This window comes from Neomonachus schauinslandi, chromosome 2 (assembly GCF_002201575.2).
Source record: "Neomonachus schauinslandi chromosome 2, ASM220157v2, whole genome shotgun sequence".
NCBI classification, from domain to species: Eukaryota; Metazoa; Chordata; class Mammalia; order Carnivora; family Phocidae; genus Neomonachus; species Neomonachus schauinslandi.
Genome location: NC_058404.1, coordinates 197,052,512 through 197,071,912, shown reverse-complemented (window position 1 = coordinate 197,071,912; position 19,401 = coordinate 197,052,512). Strand labels below are relative to the sequence as shown.

At 45.7% G+C, this 19,401-nt stretch overlaps 1 protein-coding gene across 2 annotated transcripts in view; it reads right to left on the bottom strand.

The window, feature by feature from the left end:
• The window catches only part of SLC2A9 (solute carrier family 2 member 9), a 189,664-nt gene that overhangs the window by 126,211 nt on the left and 44,052 nt on the right, over positions 1-19,401 (bottom strand). For both annotated transcript variants that reach the window (XM_021677593.2, XM_021677592.1), the window contains one exon: positions 13,062-13,186. In XM_021677593.2, the coding sequence (XP_021533268.1) occupies positions 13,062-13,186 (125 nt within the window). The remainder of the gene's footprint in view (positions 1-13,061; positions 13,187-19,401) is intronic.

The window sequence follows — 19,401 nt, the reverse complement described above, 5'->3', positions numbered from 1 at the left end:
GATGGTGGTGATGATGGTGGTGATGGTGATGGTGGTGATGATGGTGGTGATGGTGGTAATGCTGGTGGTAATGGTGGGGGTGATGGTAGTGGAGGAGGATGTGGTGGTGATGGTGGTAATGGAGGTGATAGTGGTGGTGATGGTGAGGGAGGTGAAGGTGTTGGTGGAGGAGGTGTCAGTGCATGGTAATGGTGGTGTTAGCAGACAACTTATCTAGTGCTTACCAAGTAGCAGGGATCCTTCTTACCTCTTTATGTATATTATATATTTTTGTAATAACTCATTGAAGTAAATGTACTCTTATTATCCTTATTCTAAACATGAGGAAGCTGAGGCACAGATGGAGTGACTTTCCCAAATCACCAAGTGACGTCCAGAGACGCCCAAAGGGATTATTTTGCCCAGTAGATCAGGTCTATGATTCTAGAACTCGAGCTCTTCCCACTAGCTTTACATCAGTGCCTCTTGATGTAAATCATGGCACTCAGGTCAGGCAGATGCTGTGTTACCCATTTTACAGCATTTTATAGAGCGCTTGTCGGTTTCAAGAAAGTTTTCCACCTGCAGCTGGGCACGGCCATTCTCAAAGCCCTTCACAGGCCTACCAACATCTACAAATGCACTTGCCCCAGGCGGACTCATGGCACGTTGGGAGCACAGACGGCACACCCTGGAGCCACACGGCCTCCCTATGAGGCTTTGGGTGGGGAGTTAGGGTCTCTCAGCCTTGGTTTCCCTCTCCACAGATGGGGATGAGAACTGAGCCTCACTTCATAGGACTGCTGGGGGCCTGAGACCGGACCGGCCCCATGCTTCCCTCATCGTGCAGGGCCCTGCAAAGCAGTTCTGACGGCATTAGTTCTTACTGTCTAATTTTCCACCAGACTGTGAAGGCATCAAACATTTCTTTCCTGCCCTAGCCTCCTGATGCCTCTAGCATGGTTCCCGAAACACTTTGGGTACCAATCAATGTGCTTCCAGCGAAGCTGATATGCACCCCAGTTGTTAACCGTCAGGGAGGCTTCCTTCAAAAAAAATTAGTAGAAGGAATACGTGGCCCAGTTAATAAGCTGAGGATCTCATTCACTGCGTCTCAGCCCAGAATAACTTTTCCTGGCTCACCAGAAAGGCAAAGACGCTTAAGGTACAAAGAAACGGGGATTAGCGGCAAAGTCACAACCATAAGCCAGAGGATTCGCGTTTCTACCGTAAACACACACACTGAGAGCAGCTGGGCTCGTGGAAAAACTGGCTGACCACGGACCAGCGTGGCACCTTGCTGCTGAGGGGCCAGTGCAACCGAGGGTGGTTGGCGCACCTCCTCACTGAGGGTGGTCCCCCCAACCGAGGGACAGACGTACGAGGATTCAAGTCCCAGAGCCCGGCTTCCTCACCAGGTGACCTTGATCAAGTCAATTAGCTTCTCCTAGTCTCAGCTTCCTCACCTATAAAAATGAGGGTAGTAATTGCTGTCTATTTCTGGTGCAGTGGGAAGGACGTTATTACATGTAAGGGTCTGGCCGCACGTGTAGCCACTTGACAGGCACTTAATAACAGCTTCCTTTCCCTGATGCTCCTCGGGCCCACTGGGGCTAATCGTCCCTCAAAAAACGAATGAGAAATGATAGGGCTGTGGGAAAGAGGTGGCATGGTCACGATGAAGGGCCTGTGGCCACAGATGGGACGGTAATAATACCTCCTTCATACGGGAGCCGAGCACACACGGAATGTGTGTGAAGTGCTTAGCAGAGGGCCCGGCATACAGCAGGCTGTCAATAAATGGTGACTGTTCTTACCGGCCTGTCGCGAAATGACATGGCAACATGAGATGCTGTGGCTAAACCGCCGGTGAATGAGGAGGGGGTCTACACGAAAGCCGCCACCCTCCAGTTTGCTGGGGACTGTCCTGGTTTTAGCACTGCAAGTCCTGTGCACCAGGAGCGCCCCAAGTCCCAGGCAAACCAGGGGGTAGGTCATCCAAGGCCTGTGGTGCTGCACCAGGGTTCCCACACCACTGAGTGGCTTCTCTCGACCTATGACCCCCGTCCCCTGCCACCCTTCCTCCCCAGGGGCCCCAGCCTTGGGGTTTACTGGACGCTCCGGGTGCATACTGACTGTGGGATATTGGCCTTCGTTGCTATTTTTATCTGGAACCTGGATTGTCAGAGCCCCCTAAGCTGGCCCCCGACAGGCTTCCTGTCTCACCACCCCCTCGGACGTGACCTCATTTGGAAGTTGTCTGCAGAGGTAATCAAGTTAGGGTGAGCTCATCCTGGATGAGCGTGGGCCCTAAGTCCAGTGACTGGCGTCCTCCTAAGAGGCCATGTGCAGACACAGAGAAGGAGGCCATGTGAAGTTGGGGTCAGAGACTGGAGTGGTGTTGCCACAAGCCAGGGAAGGCCAGGGGTGGCTGGCAGCTGCCAGATGCCAGGAGGGCAGAGCACGGAGCAGATTCTCCCTCCGGTTTTGGACTTCTGGCCTCAGAACTCTGACAGCATCACTTCTGTTGTTCGAGGCGCCCCAGTTTGTGGCCCCAGGAGAGCAGCGCACCTCCTCACTGAGGCCTTCCCTGACCACCTGCTGCAGTCAGCCCCTTCCCAGCGCCCTCTGTCTCTGCATCCGGTCCTAGCTCCTCCCAGCACTTAGCGTTCCCTGAAAGTACCTAGTCTGGTTTACTTGCTTTACCGCCGCTTTCCCCACCAGAAGCCACAGCGAAGCTTCATGAAGGCTCAGTGCCAGCCCCAGGACAGGTGCTTGATCGACATGCACTGAATGGGCCCCCATGCCATTGTCACTCTACTGTTATTTATTTAATCGAGGCTGCGGAAAGGCCGAGCGGTGGGGCACCAGTGGCTGGGACTTGCACACCCCTGCCAGGCTGGTCCTCGGATGCAACTGTGGTCCACGGGAGCAGGCCCCGGTGGGCAGCGACTCCGAGAGGCGAGCAGAGGGCAGCATGCCCCCGGCTCTTAGCTAAAACACCAACAGTTCCAATGTACCGAGCCTGCTACAGCTTCCGAGGCCTTCCCCTCCTCGGGGCACGGGGCCTGATGGTGCGCGAGGGGCGGGCAGGGGCACACTCCCTCACACGGGGCGAGCTTAGCTGCCCGATTCCTCCCAGAGTCCAACTGGAGCAGCAGCTCTAAGCTCTTGAAAAGCAGAAGGGACCTCGGAAAATATTCTCCAGGGGAATCAGAGAGGCTGAAGGAGACCCTTTACGGACAACTGGAAATGTGCATTTTCCCACCGGAGTGCAGAAAAACTTGAGTCCAGTCCAAAGCATTTTACTGAATATGACAGTCTTAACTTTTGAAAATGAAAATATGACACATATCTTTAAATTGCACAGTGCAGTCTGGGGAATCATCACAAAATGCACACATCTGTGCAACCTCACCCAGGTCAAGAATCGACCTATACTCCAGTACCCCAGAAGCCCCCCACCCTGCGCTTCCTCAGAATCATCATCCTCCCCATCTCCCCAAAGATCACCACCAGCCTGACTGCTTATCACCAAAGCTCCGTGTGTGGAATCATAGGGGTGTGTTGCTTTTGTCTCTCATCTCGTTGTGCTTTTCATGGATGTGAAATGCATTCATGTTGTAGCATGTAACTATAATTTGTTTGTTTTTATTGCTGTGTGGTATTCCAACATGTGATATATCACACTTGATCCACCTTCCTATTGATGGACACTCCGGTGCTTTCCGGTTTAGGATTAACACTAATAGTGCCCCATAAACATTCTTACACAAGTCTTCCAGGGCACACTCATGCAAGTTTATATATACATTGCAACCATAAGATACATTTGTTCAGTTTTAATAAAGCCAATTTTCCTAAATTATCACACCAATTTACACCTTTATGAGAGATGTATGAAATACATTTCATTATCCATTCATCCTTCGAGGGGCACTCGGGCTGCTTCTGTAATTTGGCTCTTGTAAATAATGCTGCTATAAACGTAGGGGCACATGTATCCCTTTGAACTAGTGTTTTTGTATTTTGGAGGTAAACACCCGGGATTGTCATTACTGGATCATAGGGGAGTTCTATTTTTAACGTTTTGAGGAATACTAATATGATTTTATGTATCTTTTGGCCATTTTTCTGAAGACGCCCGTTCCATCTCTTAGCCATTTTTGTAAGAGGTTTTCTGTCTTTTTATTATTGATTTGTAGGAGTTCTTAATGTGTTCTGTATATGAGCCCTTTGTCAATTTCATTCACTGCTAATGTTCTGCTCTCTGGTTCGTCCTTTCATTAGCTGATTTTTTTTGTATGAGGTCTTTAATTTTAACGTCCTCCAATTTTTCAATTCTTTTACTTTAAACTAGTGCTTTTCTCTCCTGTTTAAGAAATCTTCCCCTATCCTAAAATGGTGGAAAGATTATATTGCATGTTATCTTTTGGAATATTTACTGTTTTACCTCTTATCTTTAGAGCTACAATCCACGTGGGATTGATTGTGTATATGAGGTAAAGCAGTGTTCAAGTTTCATTTTTAATGGAATGAAAATGTCAGAGTGTCGATATAGATGTAGCATTTGCCACCTTGGAGAGTGCAGTCTGTACTTTATCCCTAAGACAATTCCCCAAGGAGGAGCGGCAGCAGAAAAATACACATACCAACTCTTGAACCGTAAGCCTCTGCTTTACATGAACAGCTAAGCTGTAGCAATTGTAACTTAAGCTATCACTGTAGAAATTTCATGGCCATACACATAAGCAAAAAGGTTCTCTTATGGTTGCCAAGATGAGTACTTTCCTTCCTTGTTACCCCAAGAATCCATGTTTCCGGAAAGATGCAACACATAAAAGCATTCTGTTTTAAGCAAATTTCACATACAATTTTCCAAGCACAAAAACACAGATGTGCATGCACATCTGCACTGTTCTTGGAGTCTGCAGCCCCCATCAGGCTACCACCGGAGCCCATTCCCATAGAGCACAATCACAGCCGAGGACCAGCCTGCCAGGATCTGCAGTTCCCAACCCCAGGGGGTTCCAACTGATCTGACCATCATTTGTTGAAAAGACATCCCTTCCCTTCAGATCTCCAGCCACCCCTTCGCCATAGGTAAGCGTCCATATATGTATGGGTCAACTTCAGAAGTCTCATTTCTCTTCCACTGATTTATTTTTCTGTCTTTGCCCCAATCTGTACTGTCTGAACCCCTGTAACTCTCTAAGTGTTGATATCCAGGAGATTAAGTGCTCCCATTTTTCTTCTGGAAGATTATCTCATGAATTCTCAGCACTCTGCATTTCTCTATACATTTTAGAAGCAGGCTGCAATTTCCATTTTACAAAACCTGCTTGGATTTGCTTGGGTTTGTACTGCATCTACAGATCAATACAGAGGGAACACCTTTATAATGTGGAGTCTTCCAATTTATGAACACGGAATACCCCCCATTTATGTGTCTAATTTTTCTCCACAATATTTTATAGATTTTATGTAGATAATAAGGAGATGAGACATTGCACATTTCCCATTAGACTTATTCTTAGGTATTTAATGGTTTTTATAACATTTTAAATGGTAGAGCCTATAAATTTCATTTTCTACAAATACAATTGCTTCTAGTGTATTGACCTTATATAGAAAGATAACTTTGCATTTACTATTACAAGTATACAAGTATGATGACCTTTTATCCAGAGACCCTGGCAGCCAACTCCACTCACACATTCTGAAGTTTATTTATAGATTCTTTTAAATGGTTTATACATTCATGACATCTGTGACAGATGGCAGTTTTAGTTCATCTTTTCCAATCTTTATATCTTACATTAAAATTTTTTTTGTTTGCCTCACTGCGTTAGCTAGGACCGCTAGTACTATGTTGACTCAGGGTGGTGATAGCATGTATCTTGTCTCGTTCCTGAGCTCAGAGAAAAACCTATTAACATACTGAATATGATGACTGCTGTAGGTTTTGGTAGGTAGCCTTTATTAGTGTAAGAAAATTTCCTTCTATTCCAAGTTGGCTAGACATGTTTTTACAGTTTTCTTACCATAAATAGATACTGAAGATTATCAAATGACTTTTCTGCATATATCAAAATAATCATATGATTTTGTCCAAAATGTATTCTGTAAATAAGGGGAATTACCTTGACTGATTCTCAAATGTTAATCCAGTATTCCATCGCTGGAATGACTCAGCTAGGTCTCGACATATTATCTTTTTATGTTTTATTGTTGAAATACTGTTATGTTTATTTTTGAAATTGTTTGCTAATTCTTTATTTGGGATTTTTTTATATCTATGTTCCTTAATGACGTTGGCATGCAATTTTTTTCCTGTAAAGTTCTTATTGGGATATGATATCAAAGATACACTCATATCATAAAATGAGTTCGGAAGTATTCCCCCTGGAAATGTTACACAGAGTTGGCATTGTTCTCCCTTAAAGAAAACTTGAATCTCTTTTGTTGGAAAGTTTTTAATTATATGTTCAACTTATTTAATAGAATAGGACTATTCAGATACTCTATTTTTTCTTACATCACTATTGGTTAAGTTTTTTCTTTCTAGGCATTTGTACATTTCATTTAAGTTTCCAAATATATCACATCATGATATATTCTTATCTCTCTAATGCTTCAGGGTCTATCCATTTAATTCCTAATATTAGTTATTAATTCCTTCTCTCTTTGTGAACAGTCTCACAAGAGGTTTATCAATGTCATTAATCTCTTATAGAACTTACTTTGGCCTTGCTGATGCTCTCCAATGAAAATCCCCTTCCAACTTCTTGAGATGGAATCTTAGCTTATTGACTTTTGGCCTTTCCTGTTTTAGATATTTGCATTTGAGGTTATAAATTTTACCCGAAATATGGCTTTACCTGTATTCCACAAATTTTGGTATATCTTAATGTAGTATTTTCATTATCATCTAATCCAAACTATTTAAAAATTTCCTTTGTGATTTCTTTATGTCCCTCCAGTTACTCGGAAATACATATTCATTACTTAGCATGTACGCCACTTAACATCTTAATTTCCAAACATACGAGGATTTTCTACTTATATTTTTGTAATTACCTTCTAATTTAATTCTGTTGTGGTCATGGAACACAGTCTAATTTTAATCCTTTGAAATGTGTTGAGACTTGCTTTATGGCTCATCATATGGTCATTTTTTTATAAACAGCCCATGAATGCTGAAAAGGAATGCGTGTTTTAGAGTCCCAAGGTTCAATGTTCCATATACGTTAATTAGCTCATATTTGTTCACTGTGTCGCTCAAATCTTCTACTACTGATGTTTTTGTCCACTTGTTCTATCAGTTACTGAGACTGTATTTCTCATCTTAGTTTGGCTAATTTTTAGTGTATACTCATTTTCAGTTTATACATTTTGATGCTTTATGTGAAGTGCACATCAACTTTAAAATTGTTATATTCCCGATGAACCAAAAGCTTCAGCATCATGGGATCTCTCTCATGTTTAGTCATCCTTCTTGTTTTAAGATCAACTTCGTCTGTTATCAGTGTTGCTGTACTGGATTTATAAGCATGGATTTTTCCTATTATTTTATTTTCAATCTTCCTATATCTTTATATCTAAGCTACAAACAGCTTATGCATAGGTATTTGTTTTATCCAATGTAACCATTCTTACCTTGTAATTGGAGTATTGAGTCTATATTTATTGATATACTTGTGTTTAAATACATCATCCTACCATTTGCTGTTCTATGTGGCACTCTTCTATATTGTTTTTTTTTTAATTCTTTATTTGAACTCAGTTTAGTTGGAATATATTCTATTTTCTCTCCTTTCTTGCCTTCTTCTGGATTACAAATTTTTAAGTCATTTGATTGTTCTATGTTATTTCCTCTTCTTTTAATAATTGCTCTAGAGATCATTTCATGAATCTGTGTCTTAGTGAAAGCTAATATAAATTAGTACTTTTAGTATTTCCCGGACAATGCAAAGAATTAATACACACCAACTTCACTTACTACCTTCCTGATTTGTATGCTATTTTAATTATGTATTTTAATTTTTTCTCTCTGTCCTTTTTCCTCTTCACACAGATATACACACACACACAGACTCAGACACACACACAGACACACATTCAGAGACACACAGGCACACCCCCCCTAAACAGTACCTGAACGTTGTCAGGTAGCTCTGCTGTTATCTGTATGGAACTTGTGAGGAAACGGAAGCCCCGAGGGGTAAAGAAGCCTGTCTGAGGTCACCCAGCTGGTAAGCAGCAGGGCTGGGGCCAGAATCCATCCTTCTGAACACCTCACATGCTCTTTGTCGAGTTAAAATTTGACTCAAATCATAATAATAAATGAATAATATTATTAGTGTTTTCACTAGTTTCCTACAGTTGTTGTAACAAATTGCCACAAACCTAGGGGTGTAAACACCACAAATGTGTTTTCACACAGTTCTGGGGGTCCCAAGTCTAAAAGGGGACTTGGGCTACAATCAAGGTGATGGCAGGGCTGTGATCCTTCTGGAGGCTCTAGGGGACAGTCGGCTTCCTGGCCTTTCCCAGCTTCGGGAGGTGCCCGCACACCTTGGCTCGTGGCCCCTCCAGGCAGCTGCATCACTACAGTGTCTGCTCTCACTCCCCCATCTCCTTTCTCTGGCTCTGAATCCTCCTTCCCCTTTCACTTATCAGGACCCCTGTGATCTTACGGGACCCCCCTGGATTACCCAGGGTAAGCACCCCATCTCACAGTCCTTATTGTAATCACATCTACAAAGTCCCCTTGCTGTATCTGCTCACATGTGCTGGTTCCAGGGATGAGGATGTGGACATCTTTGGGGCAGTAGGCAGAATAATGATAAATAACAAATAATTTGCTTATAAGAGCAGCCGACAGTCTTGCTGGGACATAATTGGTAGGTCCTCGGGGCATGGTACACATGAGCTGACCGCACAGGGGGGCCAGTGTTTCTGCCCTATACTCTTAATTCACAATCTCCTATTCTGTGATTTTTTTTTTTTAAAGATTTTATTTGTTTGAGAGAGAGAGCCCAAGAAGAGGAAGAGAGAGGGAGAAGCAGGCTCCCTGCTGAGCAAGGAGTCCAATGTGGGGCTCGATCCCAGGACCCTGGGATCATGATCTGGGCTGAAGGCAGCCGCTTAACCGACTGAGCCACCCAGGCATCCCTGTGATGTTGTTTAATGAGTAAACAATACAGCTATGCGTGGCATGTGCACTCCAGAAGCTTCAAGAGAACGCTCAAGATAGTCGCTCTACAGTGAGTACAAAAAGGAGCCAAAGCAGATTTTTAGAGCTGGTCGCAACCTCAACTCCCAGAGTCCGATCCTCCTTACTTTCTAGGTGACGTTACTGGCCCAGAGATGTAAAATGATGGGCCCATGGTTACCTGGCAAGTCACTGGAGTAGAACCAGAACTTAAAGTCACATCCTTGACCCTGATTTCATGTTCTTTCCACGTCATACGCTTCTCTAAAAGCTGCCCCAATATGTCCACCAGAGACCACCTACTGTGGTAGCCGAGCTTGTCCATCAGAGAGCTCCTGATGCTGCGGACATGGACTTGCACACCTGGAAGTGTGGGCTGTATGGGACAGCTTGGCAGGAACCTGTCCAGTGCAATCTTCCACAAACACAAAACACCTCTGTACCCTTCTACTTTGACTTTACCATCTGCATGGATTTTGCCTCTAACACCAAGCTGCATCAAGTTTGTTTCAGTATAAAAATGTTTCTTCTTTCGCCAAGCTTTTTAGAGAAAGGACACTTGGGGAAGGTGTCCTGGATTTCTACTATGGTTCCAAATACTGCCCACAAACCTGGCTGGAGCAGCACAGCCTTCTGAAAATCCTCCAGGCTTATCACTTGGCTTTAAATTATTTATTATAAGCAGGACAGCCAATTCATCTCCTAGCCAGCAATTTTCCCTTCTTTCTGACCAAATGCCTTCCTTTAAATACCTGCAAATCCCCATCTTTGCTTTGAGAGGGTTTGATGAGAATAAATGACATGAAACCTCCACCTCCAACAGGCTGCACTCCAGAAGTCAGAGGAGTCTGGTTTTTTTTATCCCCTCCTTGTTCTTACTCTTTTTTTCTGTTTCTTTTTGTAAAACTCATCTGAAAAGAGGTCTAACAGACATCTGACTTGAATATGGCCTCTCTCTTCAAGTCCAGCCTATTTTTCATTAAGGAAACTCAGAGAGAAACTAGTTATGTGCAGTGTCACTTCCCCCAGAAGACCTGGAGAGGCAAAACGACTGGATAGAGGCTAATGGATAAAATGTAAATCTGCCAGAGAGGGAGACCCTCTGCGGCCTGTTGGGAAAGGCCATTCATTCCACATCTCACCAAGCCTTTGTCCTGAGCAGGCAGGGCCCTTGAAACCAGGCATCGCGGGCCACACCCAGGATCTGTACCTTATTAGCTGTGAATAAAAGAATAGCACCAAGAATGGCAATGATCCCATCACCACTCCCAGTGATGGGCAAAGGCACGATAGGCCTGGAATGTACCGAGTGCTTCACGCCCATCAGTTAATTTTTGCATACCACCACAGGGGGCTTTTTGATTAAGCCCCTTTGCTGGGTCCGGGAAAGAGGCTGAGACAGTGAGGCAGAATGCTGCTGTGGGGCCCCACGGGCTCACAGCACCCCGAGTCTGCATCCCTGGGGGTTCAGGTCCCTCCGACATTGATGGTGCCCCTGGTCATGAGACTTGTCTTAGCCAACGGGACACTGACAAACGTGCCATGAGCAGTGACTTGGGGTCCTGCCCCTGGTACCACTCTTTGGCACTCTGAGGATCCGTGGGAAGACTGGACCGCCCTCTGTATGGCAGGCTGAGAGACCATGTGGAGGTGAGATGAGCTGGCCCTGCTGGGATCCCCTGAGACCAACCCAGCTGCCAACAACCAAACAGGTGAGTGAGACCATCTGAAGTCACCCCGCTGCTGACTGGTCTGCAGCCACCACGGTGTGGGAGAGAGCCCAGCAGAGAGCCGCCAAGCTGGCCCACCTCAGAATGGTCCCAACAGCCCAGGGAACTCCCAGCTCAGCAAAACGGTTATTGCTTGGAGCCATTACCCTCCTGTTGTTGTTGTTGTTTTAAATGTAGCAAAATCTAACTGATACAAAGTAATGAAATTAAGCTAGGTGAGTGGGAAAACCCAGTCAGTGTGAATGCGCAGCCCTCAGCCTTAACCACTTTACTGTTGCACGTCTCTGAGCCTCAGTGTCCTTGATGTAAAATGACAAAATAACAGTCCTTCAGCATTAGCAGGAGACCAGAGCAGAAGAAATCATGAACAGGACTGGTTAATTGTAAAACACCACATAAACTCCAATTAACATTTTCTATAGCCAACTCCTTTCTACTTGAATACCAAGACAGAGCAGTAATTTCACCCCGAGTCTGGTTATTACTAATCCTGAATATTTCCTGCCAGCAGAGCAGGGAAGGGACAGGAAGTCTTCTGCCCTGATCTTCCTCAGGCCCTCACTCTCCTGCTTACCTCTCCTTGATGTATACTTGTTGTTCAGCTCACTCCCAAAGCCTGGTGCCCGCAGCATGCAAGAATTAGCAAGGAAGGGAATTAGCCTTTAACAAGCTCACAGGTTACAACAGCATTTGGCAGACTTTATATATATATATGTGTGTGTATGCATATAGGCACACACATATGTATACACACACACACATATGGCATCATGTCAGCATTATGACAGCCCTTCAAAGTAGGTATTGTTATTGCCATTTTACAAATGGGGAAACTGAGTCTCAGAGCCATTAAGCAACTTGCCAGAAGTCAGTAATTGGCAAGCAGCAGAGCTCCAACACAAAGGCAGACATTTCTAATCCAAAAGCTTGCAATCTTTCCACAAATGCCTACAAGTTAATACCTTACACACTTGCAATATTTAGAAAAAAAGCAGGGTTGGTTGGTTGGTAGGCTGGTTTTAACAATATATTTTGAGGCTCCTGCTCTCTCACACCCCACAGCCAGCAGCCAGGGGCACCTTGCTGCTTCCTGGCCACCATCTTGCCCCCCATGGCTCTCTCCCCTGGACAACTGGCTCCCTGATTCCACTCCTGCCCTCCTTTAAACTCTTTTCTATGCAGAAGCAGGAGGAATCTTACTGAAACACAAAACCAGCTCATGTCACATTTCTCTCAACCGTCCTCTGGCTTCCCATTGCCCTTGGAACAAATCCTACAAGGTGCTACATGATGTGACCGGCCCCTCTTCAACCTCATCTGCAACCACTGTCCCCTAGCTCACCGAGCTCCAGCCATGCTGGCCCCTCACTCTCCCTTTAATGTACCAAGCACAACTTCATCTCAGGGCCAGTACACTCTTCTCTTGGTCAAGAACCCAATTCCCCTGATACTCACTTGGTTCTCACTCTTGGTTCATTCCAGTCTCTGCTCATATGTTTCCTCCACTGAGTGGTCCTCCCTGGCCGGCCTATCTAAAATAGCCCCCACTGTCCTCCTGTCCTGCTTCATTTTTTCCTAGGGCTTGCTACTATCTACCTTATGTATCCAGTTATGTATCCATCTACCCACTAGAATGTAAGGTGCAGGGGTGGGGACTGGGGGATTTCATTCACCACTGTGTCCCCAGCATGGAGAAGAACACCGGGCACAGCAGGTGCTCCATAAACGAATGCTCAGGGAATACATGAAAGAATGAATAAGTCAGAGGCCCGGACAGGAAACACAACCCTCATCAAAAACTCCCTGGAAACCACAGACAACCTTGGAATATGAATTTTATAGTGACGATGACAAAGCAAAAGGCACCACATACTGAAGACCATCCAGGTCTCTGGAGTTGACTTGGATCTCTCCCAGTTAGTATTTCTCAGTTAGCATGCTAGAGCCTCATGAGTGGTTCATCTCATGGGACTGACCCCCTTTATGCAGACTTTTTGCATCCTTGGTCCCTGGCAACTCAATACTAGTAGAAGCCCTGTCATGTGACAGCTCCAAACACCACTCTTAAACACCACCAAAAACCACTTTGAAACACCCCCGAGGATCATGACCAGCCCGCCTTGGTGAAGGCTCACCTCCATCCACGCCCATGATGAAGCGTCCCACAATGAGCATTTCGAAGGCTCCTGCCTGCAGGGAACAGGCCATCAGCAATGCAGCCGAAATTGCAAACCCATTGTTGACCAGCAGAGTGTACTTCCTGGAAAAAAAGGATGGTTTGATGAGAAGGTCCATCATGAGGACGTCAACCTACCCATCCCAGGAGTAGGGGTCAGGCCCTTCAAAATGGTCAGCAGAGCAAGACTCAGGCACAGTAGAAAAGCATTGGCTTAAGAGTCAGGAACAGGGGCCAGAGCCCCAGGAGCCCCCACTGCCACCTTTGGCTGTGTGACCCTGACCAAGGCATTTCCTTCCTTTGGGTTCACCACCAGGGCTGATTAGGCACTGTTGCGATCTATGAACTCCCCGATGCACTACTCTATGTCACCAATTCTAAGACCTTCACTTAACATTTCTGAAGTCAACGTGTGTCTACAATCCATGAGTCAGAACTCAAGCAGGGAAATGGAAACCACTCTAGTGCTTTTAACAGAGAGAATTTAACATAGTGAGTTGGTTAGGCAGGCACTGGGGAACTGAGATGTCAAAGGGGGATCTCTGAAGAGGGGTGCTGCCCATATGGAGCTGACACTTTGGAGGGCTTGGAAGAGGGGCCCTCAACACCTGGCTTACCTTCAAGGGTGGGCAGTGGCCCACTGGGGCTGCTACTTTGAGGGGCACCATGTTCTGGGGAGTAGACATAAGCTGGGAACTAGACTCAAATGCCAAGTTCACTGCTGGAACTGGTAGGAAATTCAACCAAACCAAAAGGACCGAGCTCCTTGTCCCTCCTCCTCTAATGCCCCTCTTGGCAAAGGGCAGACGAGGCATGCAGGTCCCAGCCCCTGCATCACAGAGCAGAGCATTGAGGGTAAGTTTGGAGCTGAGAGACAATAGCTTAATAACCAGCACAGTATCCTATAGCTTTAATTGGCAGGTTTTCTCCTTCTCTTTCTCCCTCCCTCCATCCCTCCCTTCCTTCTCTGCAGTTCATGTAATGGTGTTATATGTGATGACATCTTCAATTTGATGAACTACAGCACTAACTGTGAGGCTGAACTAATCCCCTTGAACACGGTCAGCCAAACCTCTATGGCAATATTACTATTGCTGCTCTGTGCCAGGACACCAATCACTATTCCGTGACCATATCCCTAAGACCTCATGCTTGAGAGGCGTGACTTGTTTGGGGGCCTGGAGACCTAGGCCCCTGCACCAGTTGTAGCTTTTATGAGCTAGGTGACTTTGTACTTGATTGCTCTGTGTTTTCCTTTCCTCACTTACAAAATGATCATAATAGCTCACGCTTACTGAACTCTTGCTATATGATAAACCCTGTTCTAAGCACTTTACATGAATAGCTCATTTGCTGCTCAGAATGATCCTATGAGGTAGGTACTTTATTATCCCTATTTTATAGATACGTTAACCAGGATATAGACAAACTGGAAATTTATTTTAGGTCATACAACTAGTGAGTCAAGAAGCTGGAGAAAAATATAGCTTCTCACAGGATATTTTTTCCCTAATGATTCAATGAGTTAACATTATTAAATTATTTTTGTAAATTGCAAGAAGCTAGGGACTTCAAAGGGGACTTTGTTATTACTTTTGGGAGTTAGGAACACTTAAATTCCAGGCCGGGGCTCTTTACACTAGTTTTTACTTATCTCAAACTTTCCATTAAACTTTTTCCCCTTCCTACATCTTCTTGGAGAATCCCAACGCTAATGACTTTTGCGGCTAGGTGATGATGGTACAAAGACTGCTCATTGCAACATCCTCTATGTTGGTGCACAACTTCTAATGGTGAACAACTGAAACAACCCAAGTGTCCTTCAGCAATGGACTATTTAAGTAAATTATGACGCATCTATATAATGGCAATTATGCACACATTAAAGCACAAGTGGCTTTCTATACTCTGATATGGGAAGATCAAGATATATTGTTAAATGCAAAGGGCAAGGTACAGAACTTTGTGTATAATATGCAATAATTTGTGTGATAAAGAAGTGTGTGTGGGGGGGGGGGGTGCATGTGTGCGTGCATGCAGAGATAGACACAAACCTTGGAAGAGATACACAAAAACGTGGCATCACAGGTTGCCTCCAGAAAGGGGATCTGATTGGACGGAAATGCAATGGAAACTTTCTACTTGACATTCATTTGGTCCTTTTGAAAGTTATAACATATGAATGTATTAATTATTCGAAATACAAATATAATCTCCCAGTCAAAAAATTAACTCAAATGGATGTCATAATGAGGGGAAATTATGATTTGGCCAAGACTTAAAATAGAAATTCTAATCTAGGCTGACCACCCTTATTCCGACGCAGAAGGTCACAGACCCAGGCTTCAATATGATGAACCCAAAGGCACGAATTTCAGTTATTAGGGAGACCTCAAAGCACAATGAGAACACGCTGGTGCCCCATGTCTGTGCAGTGCTCACGGCCCTTCCCTTCAGTCTTCGGAGGAACTGACATGTCAGCCTTAAGAAGAGAGCGGGGCGGTGGTGAGAAGACCTGCACCCTCACGGCATCGAGGGCTTTCACAAGCATATCCACTCGGCAAATATTTAGTGAGTGCTAGACACTGGCTTTACCATCGGGAGTAAGTCATCCCTGTCCTCACCCACATGGGGTTTTAAATCTAGTTAGGGACACAGAAAAATACACTGTCACACAGACATCACTTAGGAGTAAAGATATTGAGGCTCAGAGTGTATAAGTGGGACCTGTGCCTGTCACTGGCCTGTCTCTCCAGGGAGCCCTTCCATGCCCTGCAGTCTCAAAGGGAACTACATTTCCCAGGCTCCCTTGCTTCCCGGCTCCCTGGTAGGACTGGCCAATGAGAGGCCTGATGTTAGTCTCTCCTGGGGAAGAGGGGAGGCTTGGTATCTCCCTCCCTGTCTCCCTGCTCCCACCGCAGCAGGTGCATCTGCTCCGTGGCCCCAGCCTTCTTTCTGTGGTGCCAGCCACCTGCCCCGCGGCACCGAGTGGGCCTGGCTCGTGGGCCCCAGCAGTGCCTCCCATCCCAGGCATGGTAGCAGCTTGTCTGTGAAAAAGGGATTTCTCAAAACAAGCCAAAATGTTCTCCCTGTAGCTCCATCTCTGGTCCCAGTTCTGCTTCTTGAGACCTCACAGCACAAATCCCTGTGGATGCAGAGTCCAGTGTAAGTCAAGTTTGTGAAGAGGTTGTCGAGAGAGGGGAGGCAAGAGAGAGGAATGATGAGGCCAGACTCAGAGGGTTCTTGGATGTTGAGCAAAACAACACGTTCCATTACCCGTAGACAGCAAGAAATAAAGGGCTGGGTCAGAAATCAGACCTCGACTCCTATGCCCCTATTGCAGTTAAACTGGACTTTAGATGCTAGGATGATAGTCATGATATTCATAGCAATAATGTTGGCATTAGTTAGTGGTTCTCAGGGCTGGCTGCTCATCAGATCCACCAACAGCACAGAAGAAGAGAGACTCTTGGGTCCATCCCTAGAGAATCCCAATCCTTGATACAGACTCAATGAGAGACCTTTAGAAGAGTCTAGAAAGAGCATGACTTTTAAATAAATTATCTGATTTCATTCATTTCCTCTTTCACACCTGTAGCCAGCAGCATCTGTGAACTGGATAATTCACAGAGGAGGAGATGGAGGTGTTACAAGGTGGGGGCCACCCGGATGTGGCTAAAACTGCCCAGATAGGGAAGATGTGTCAGTCTCCTGTGCATGGCTGTCTGCTACCTGAGAGAATCCACTCCTCTACCCCATCATTCTCATACGAACATGGCTACTGTGTCTTGGCCCTCATCGCTCTGCAGCCACTGCCCCTTGTCTCAGCTTCCTTTTAGAGTGAAACTCCTTAAAGAATAGTGTCTGCTCGCCTCCCCTTCTTTCCTCATCCCACTTTGATTGGATCCTTGCTACCACTCCACAGAGACTGCCTTTGTGAAAATCATGAAGAACACGCACCCTGACAAACACAGCTGACAATGCTGTCTCCCCCGGGACAGCTTCTCAGCAGCATCTGATATGGTTGACCGTGCGTTCTTTCTGGAAACACAATCTTCTTGGGACATCTGGGATCCCACCCTCTCCTGTTTTCTCTCTGCCAACCTCCCCTTCTCAGTCTCAAGGCTGGTCTGTCCTCTCTCTCTACACTCCCTCCCTGGGTAATTTCACTCAGTCCTGTTACCTTAACTGATGACAATTCCCAACTATATCTCTGGCCTGGACTCATCTCAGCCCAGACTTACATATCCAACTGCCTCCTCGGCATTTCCACTTGCATGTCCAGCAGGCATCTCAAGCCACGCGTATTTAAAATGGAACTCTTGAATTCCCACTGCTGACCCCCAACAAATACATCCAAACCCCTCTTTCCTCAGTCTTCCCCATCTGAGTAAGTAAAGCCTCCACCTTCCTAGTGGCTTAGACCAAAAATCTGGGAATAATACTTCCCTCTCTTATTTTCCTTCTGACCTACATGCAATCCATCATCGAGTCTTACTGATACTGCTTCCAAAATATATCCCAGAGCAAAGCACTTCTCCCATTTTCAGCCCAGAGTCTCGCAGTGGTGCAGACCACCGACATCTCACACTCCGACAAACTCAGGGGCCCTGGGTAGCTCCAGCTTCCACTCCTGCCCTGCTGTGTAACTCATGGTCCACACAACAGCCAGAGTGATCCTTTCCAAGCAAATACTGACATACTTCCCCTTACTTAAAACCTTCTAGTGGCTTCCCACTACACTGGGCCTACAAAACCTTGCATGAGATGGCCTTTGCCACACCATCCGATACTCGTGTTTTCATGCTCACAAGCCTTCCTGCCATCTCTTGGGGGTGCCAGGCTGCTTCCTGACTCATGACCCTTGTCCTGGGCACCCCTCAATTCATTGTACGAGTCTTATCTCACTCAAGTGATTGAAATGCCTCCTCTGACCCTATCTGATGCAGCCACTCCCCCCAGCTGCAGGGCCCATCCCCCATAACCCTATCACCCTTTCTATTTTTCTTTGCAGCCTCGCCGACACAGGATATTAGCCCACATTTATTTGTGTACGTTAGCATGTGCCCTACTAGAGTATCAGCTCCATGTGCACAGAGATTTTGTCTTGTTGCTGTAGCCCCGGCCACTAAACCCATCCCTGGCACTTGCAGGTGCCCCATAACTCTTTGTTGCATAAATGAAGGAGTAAATTCTAGGAGGCTCATCTTGAGCCAAGCTTCCTCTTTGTTGCCCAGCTCTGGCCTGTTTTGAGTCTTCCTTTAGCTTCTAGGTCTGTGGGCAGGACAAAGGCTGTTCTCCTGAATCCACCTCCAATGATGTTCCCGCTTGGACAGCCCAGACACATGCTAACTGAACAACCCTGGGCAGATTTCTTACACGCTGAGCCTTGGTTTCCACACATATAAAATGGATGTAACAATGTCTATCTTGTAAGCCTCCTGTAAGAATCAGATGATTTATGAAAAGTGCTGAGGACGGCACCTAGAACTTATTTGGCAGCTCAATAAACTAAAAAAGAAATAAAATAAAATCCATGGTGATAGTAACATTCACTGGGTTCTTGCTATGTGTCAGGCACTATTTTAAGTGCTTTATACTCACTGGACACCCTATGAGTTAGGTACTCTTGCTACCGCATTTCCCACATGAAGGAAACAGATCTAGAACTTGAGTACTTGGTCAAATTCACATACTATTAAATGGGAGATTTACCATCCCAGTAACCCTGACACTAAGCTAGCCACAATGGTGGCTGCCATATTTACTCACAGCCATTTATTCTTTCAACAATCATTCATTCATTCAACTGACATTCATTCACTCAACACACATTTGAGTGTAGACTGAGTGCTGAACACCATTCTAGGGTCTGGCATATAGTTGTGAACACACCCAAGTCCCTGCTCTTATATTCTTTTCGATAAACAAGTAAAAATAAAACATATGTAGCATATGTCAGACGGTGACAAGTGCTGTAGAGAAAACTAATGCAGGGAAGGGGGGGACGTTTGCACAGGGAGACATCTGGGAAGGTGACATTAAGCACAGACTTGAAGAAGGAATGTAGATGAGCCATATGAACATCAGGGAGCAGCAATCTTAGCAGGGACGTATGAAGAGTCAGACGTGGGCTATTTTCAGGTACGCCAGTGAGGCCAGCGGGGCTGGAGGCAGGGGAGGGCTGGAGAGCGAGCAGTGGAATGAAGGCAGAGAGACTGGCAGGGGAGCTCCTGAGGGTCTTGTACGAGCCACCATGACAACCTGGGTTCCCACCTGGAAAGAGATGGGCAGCCACT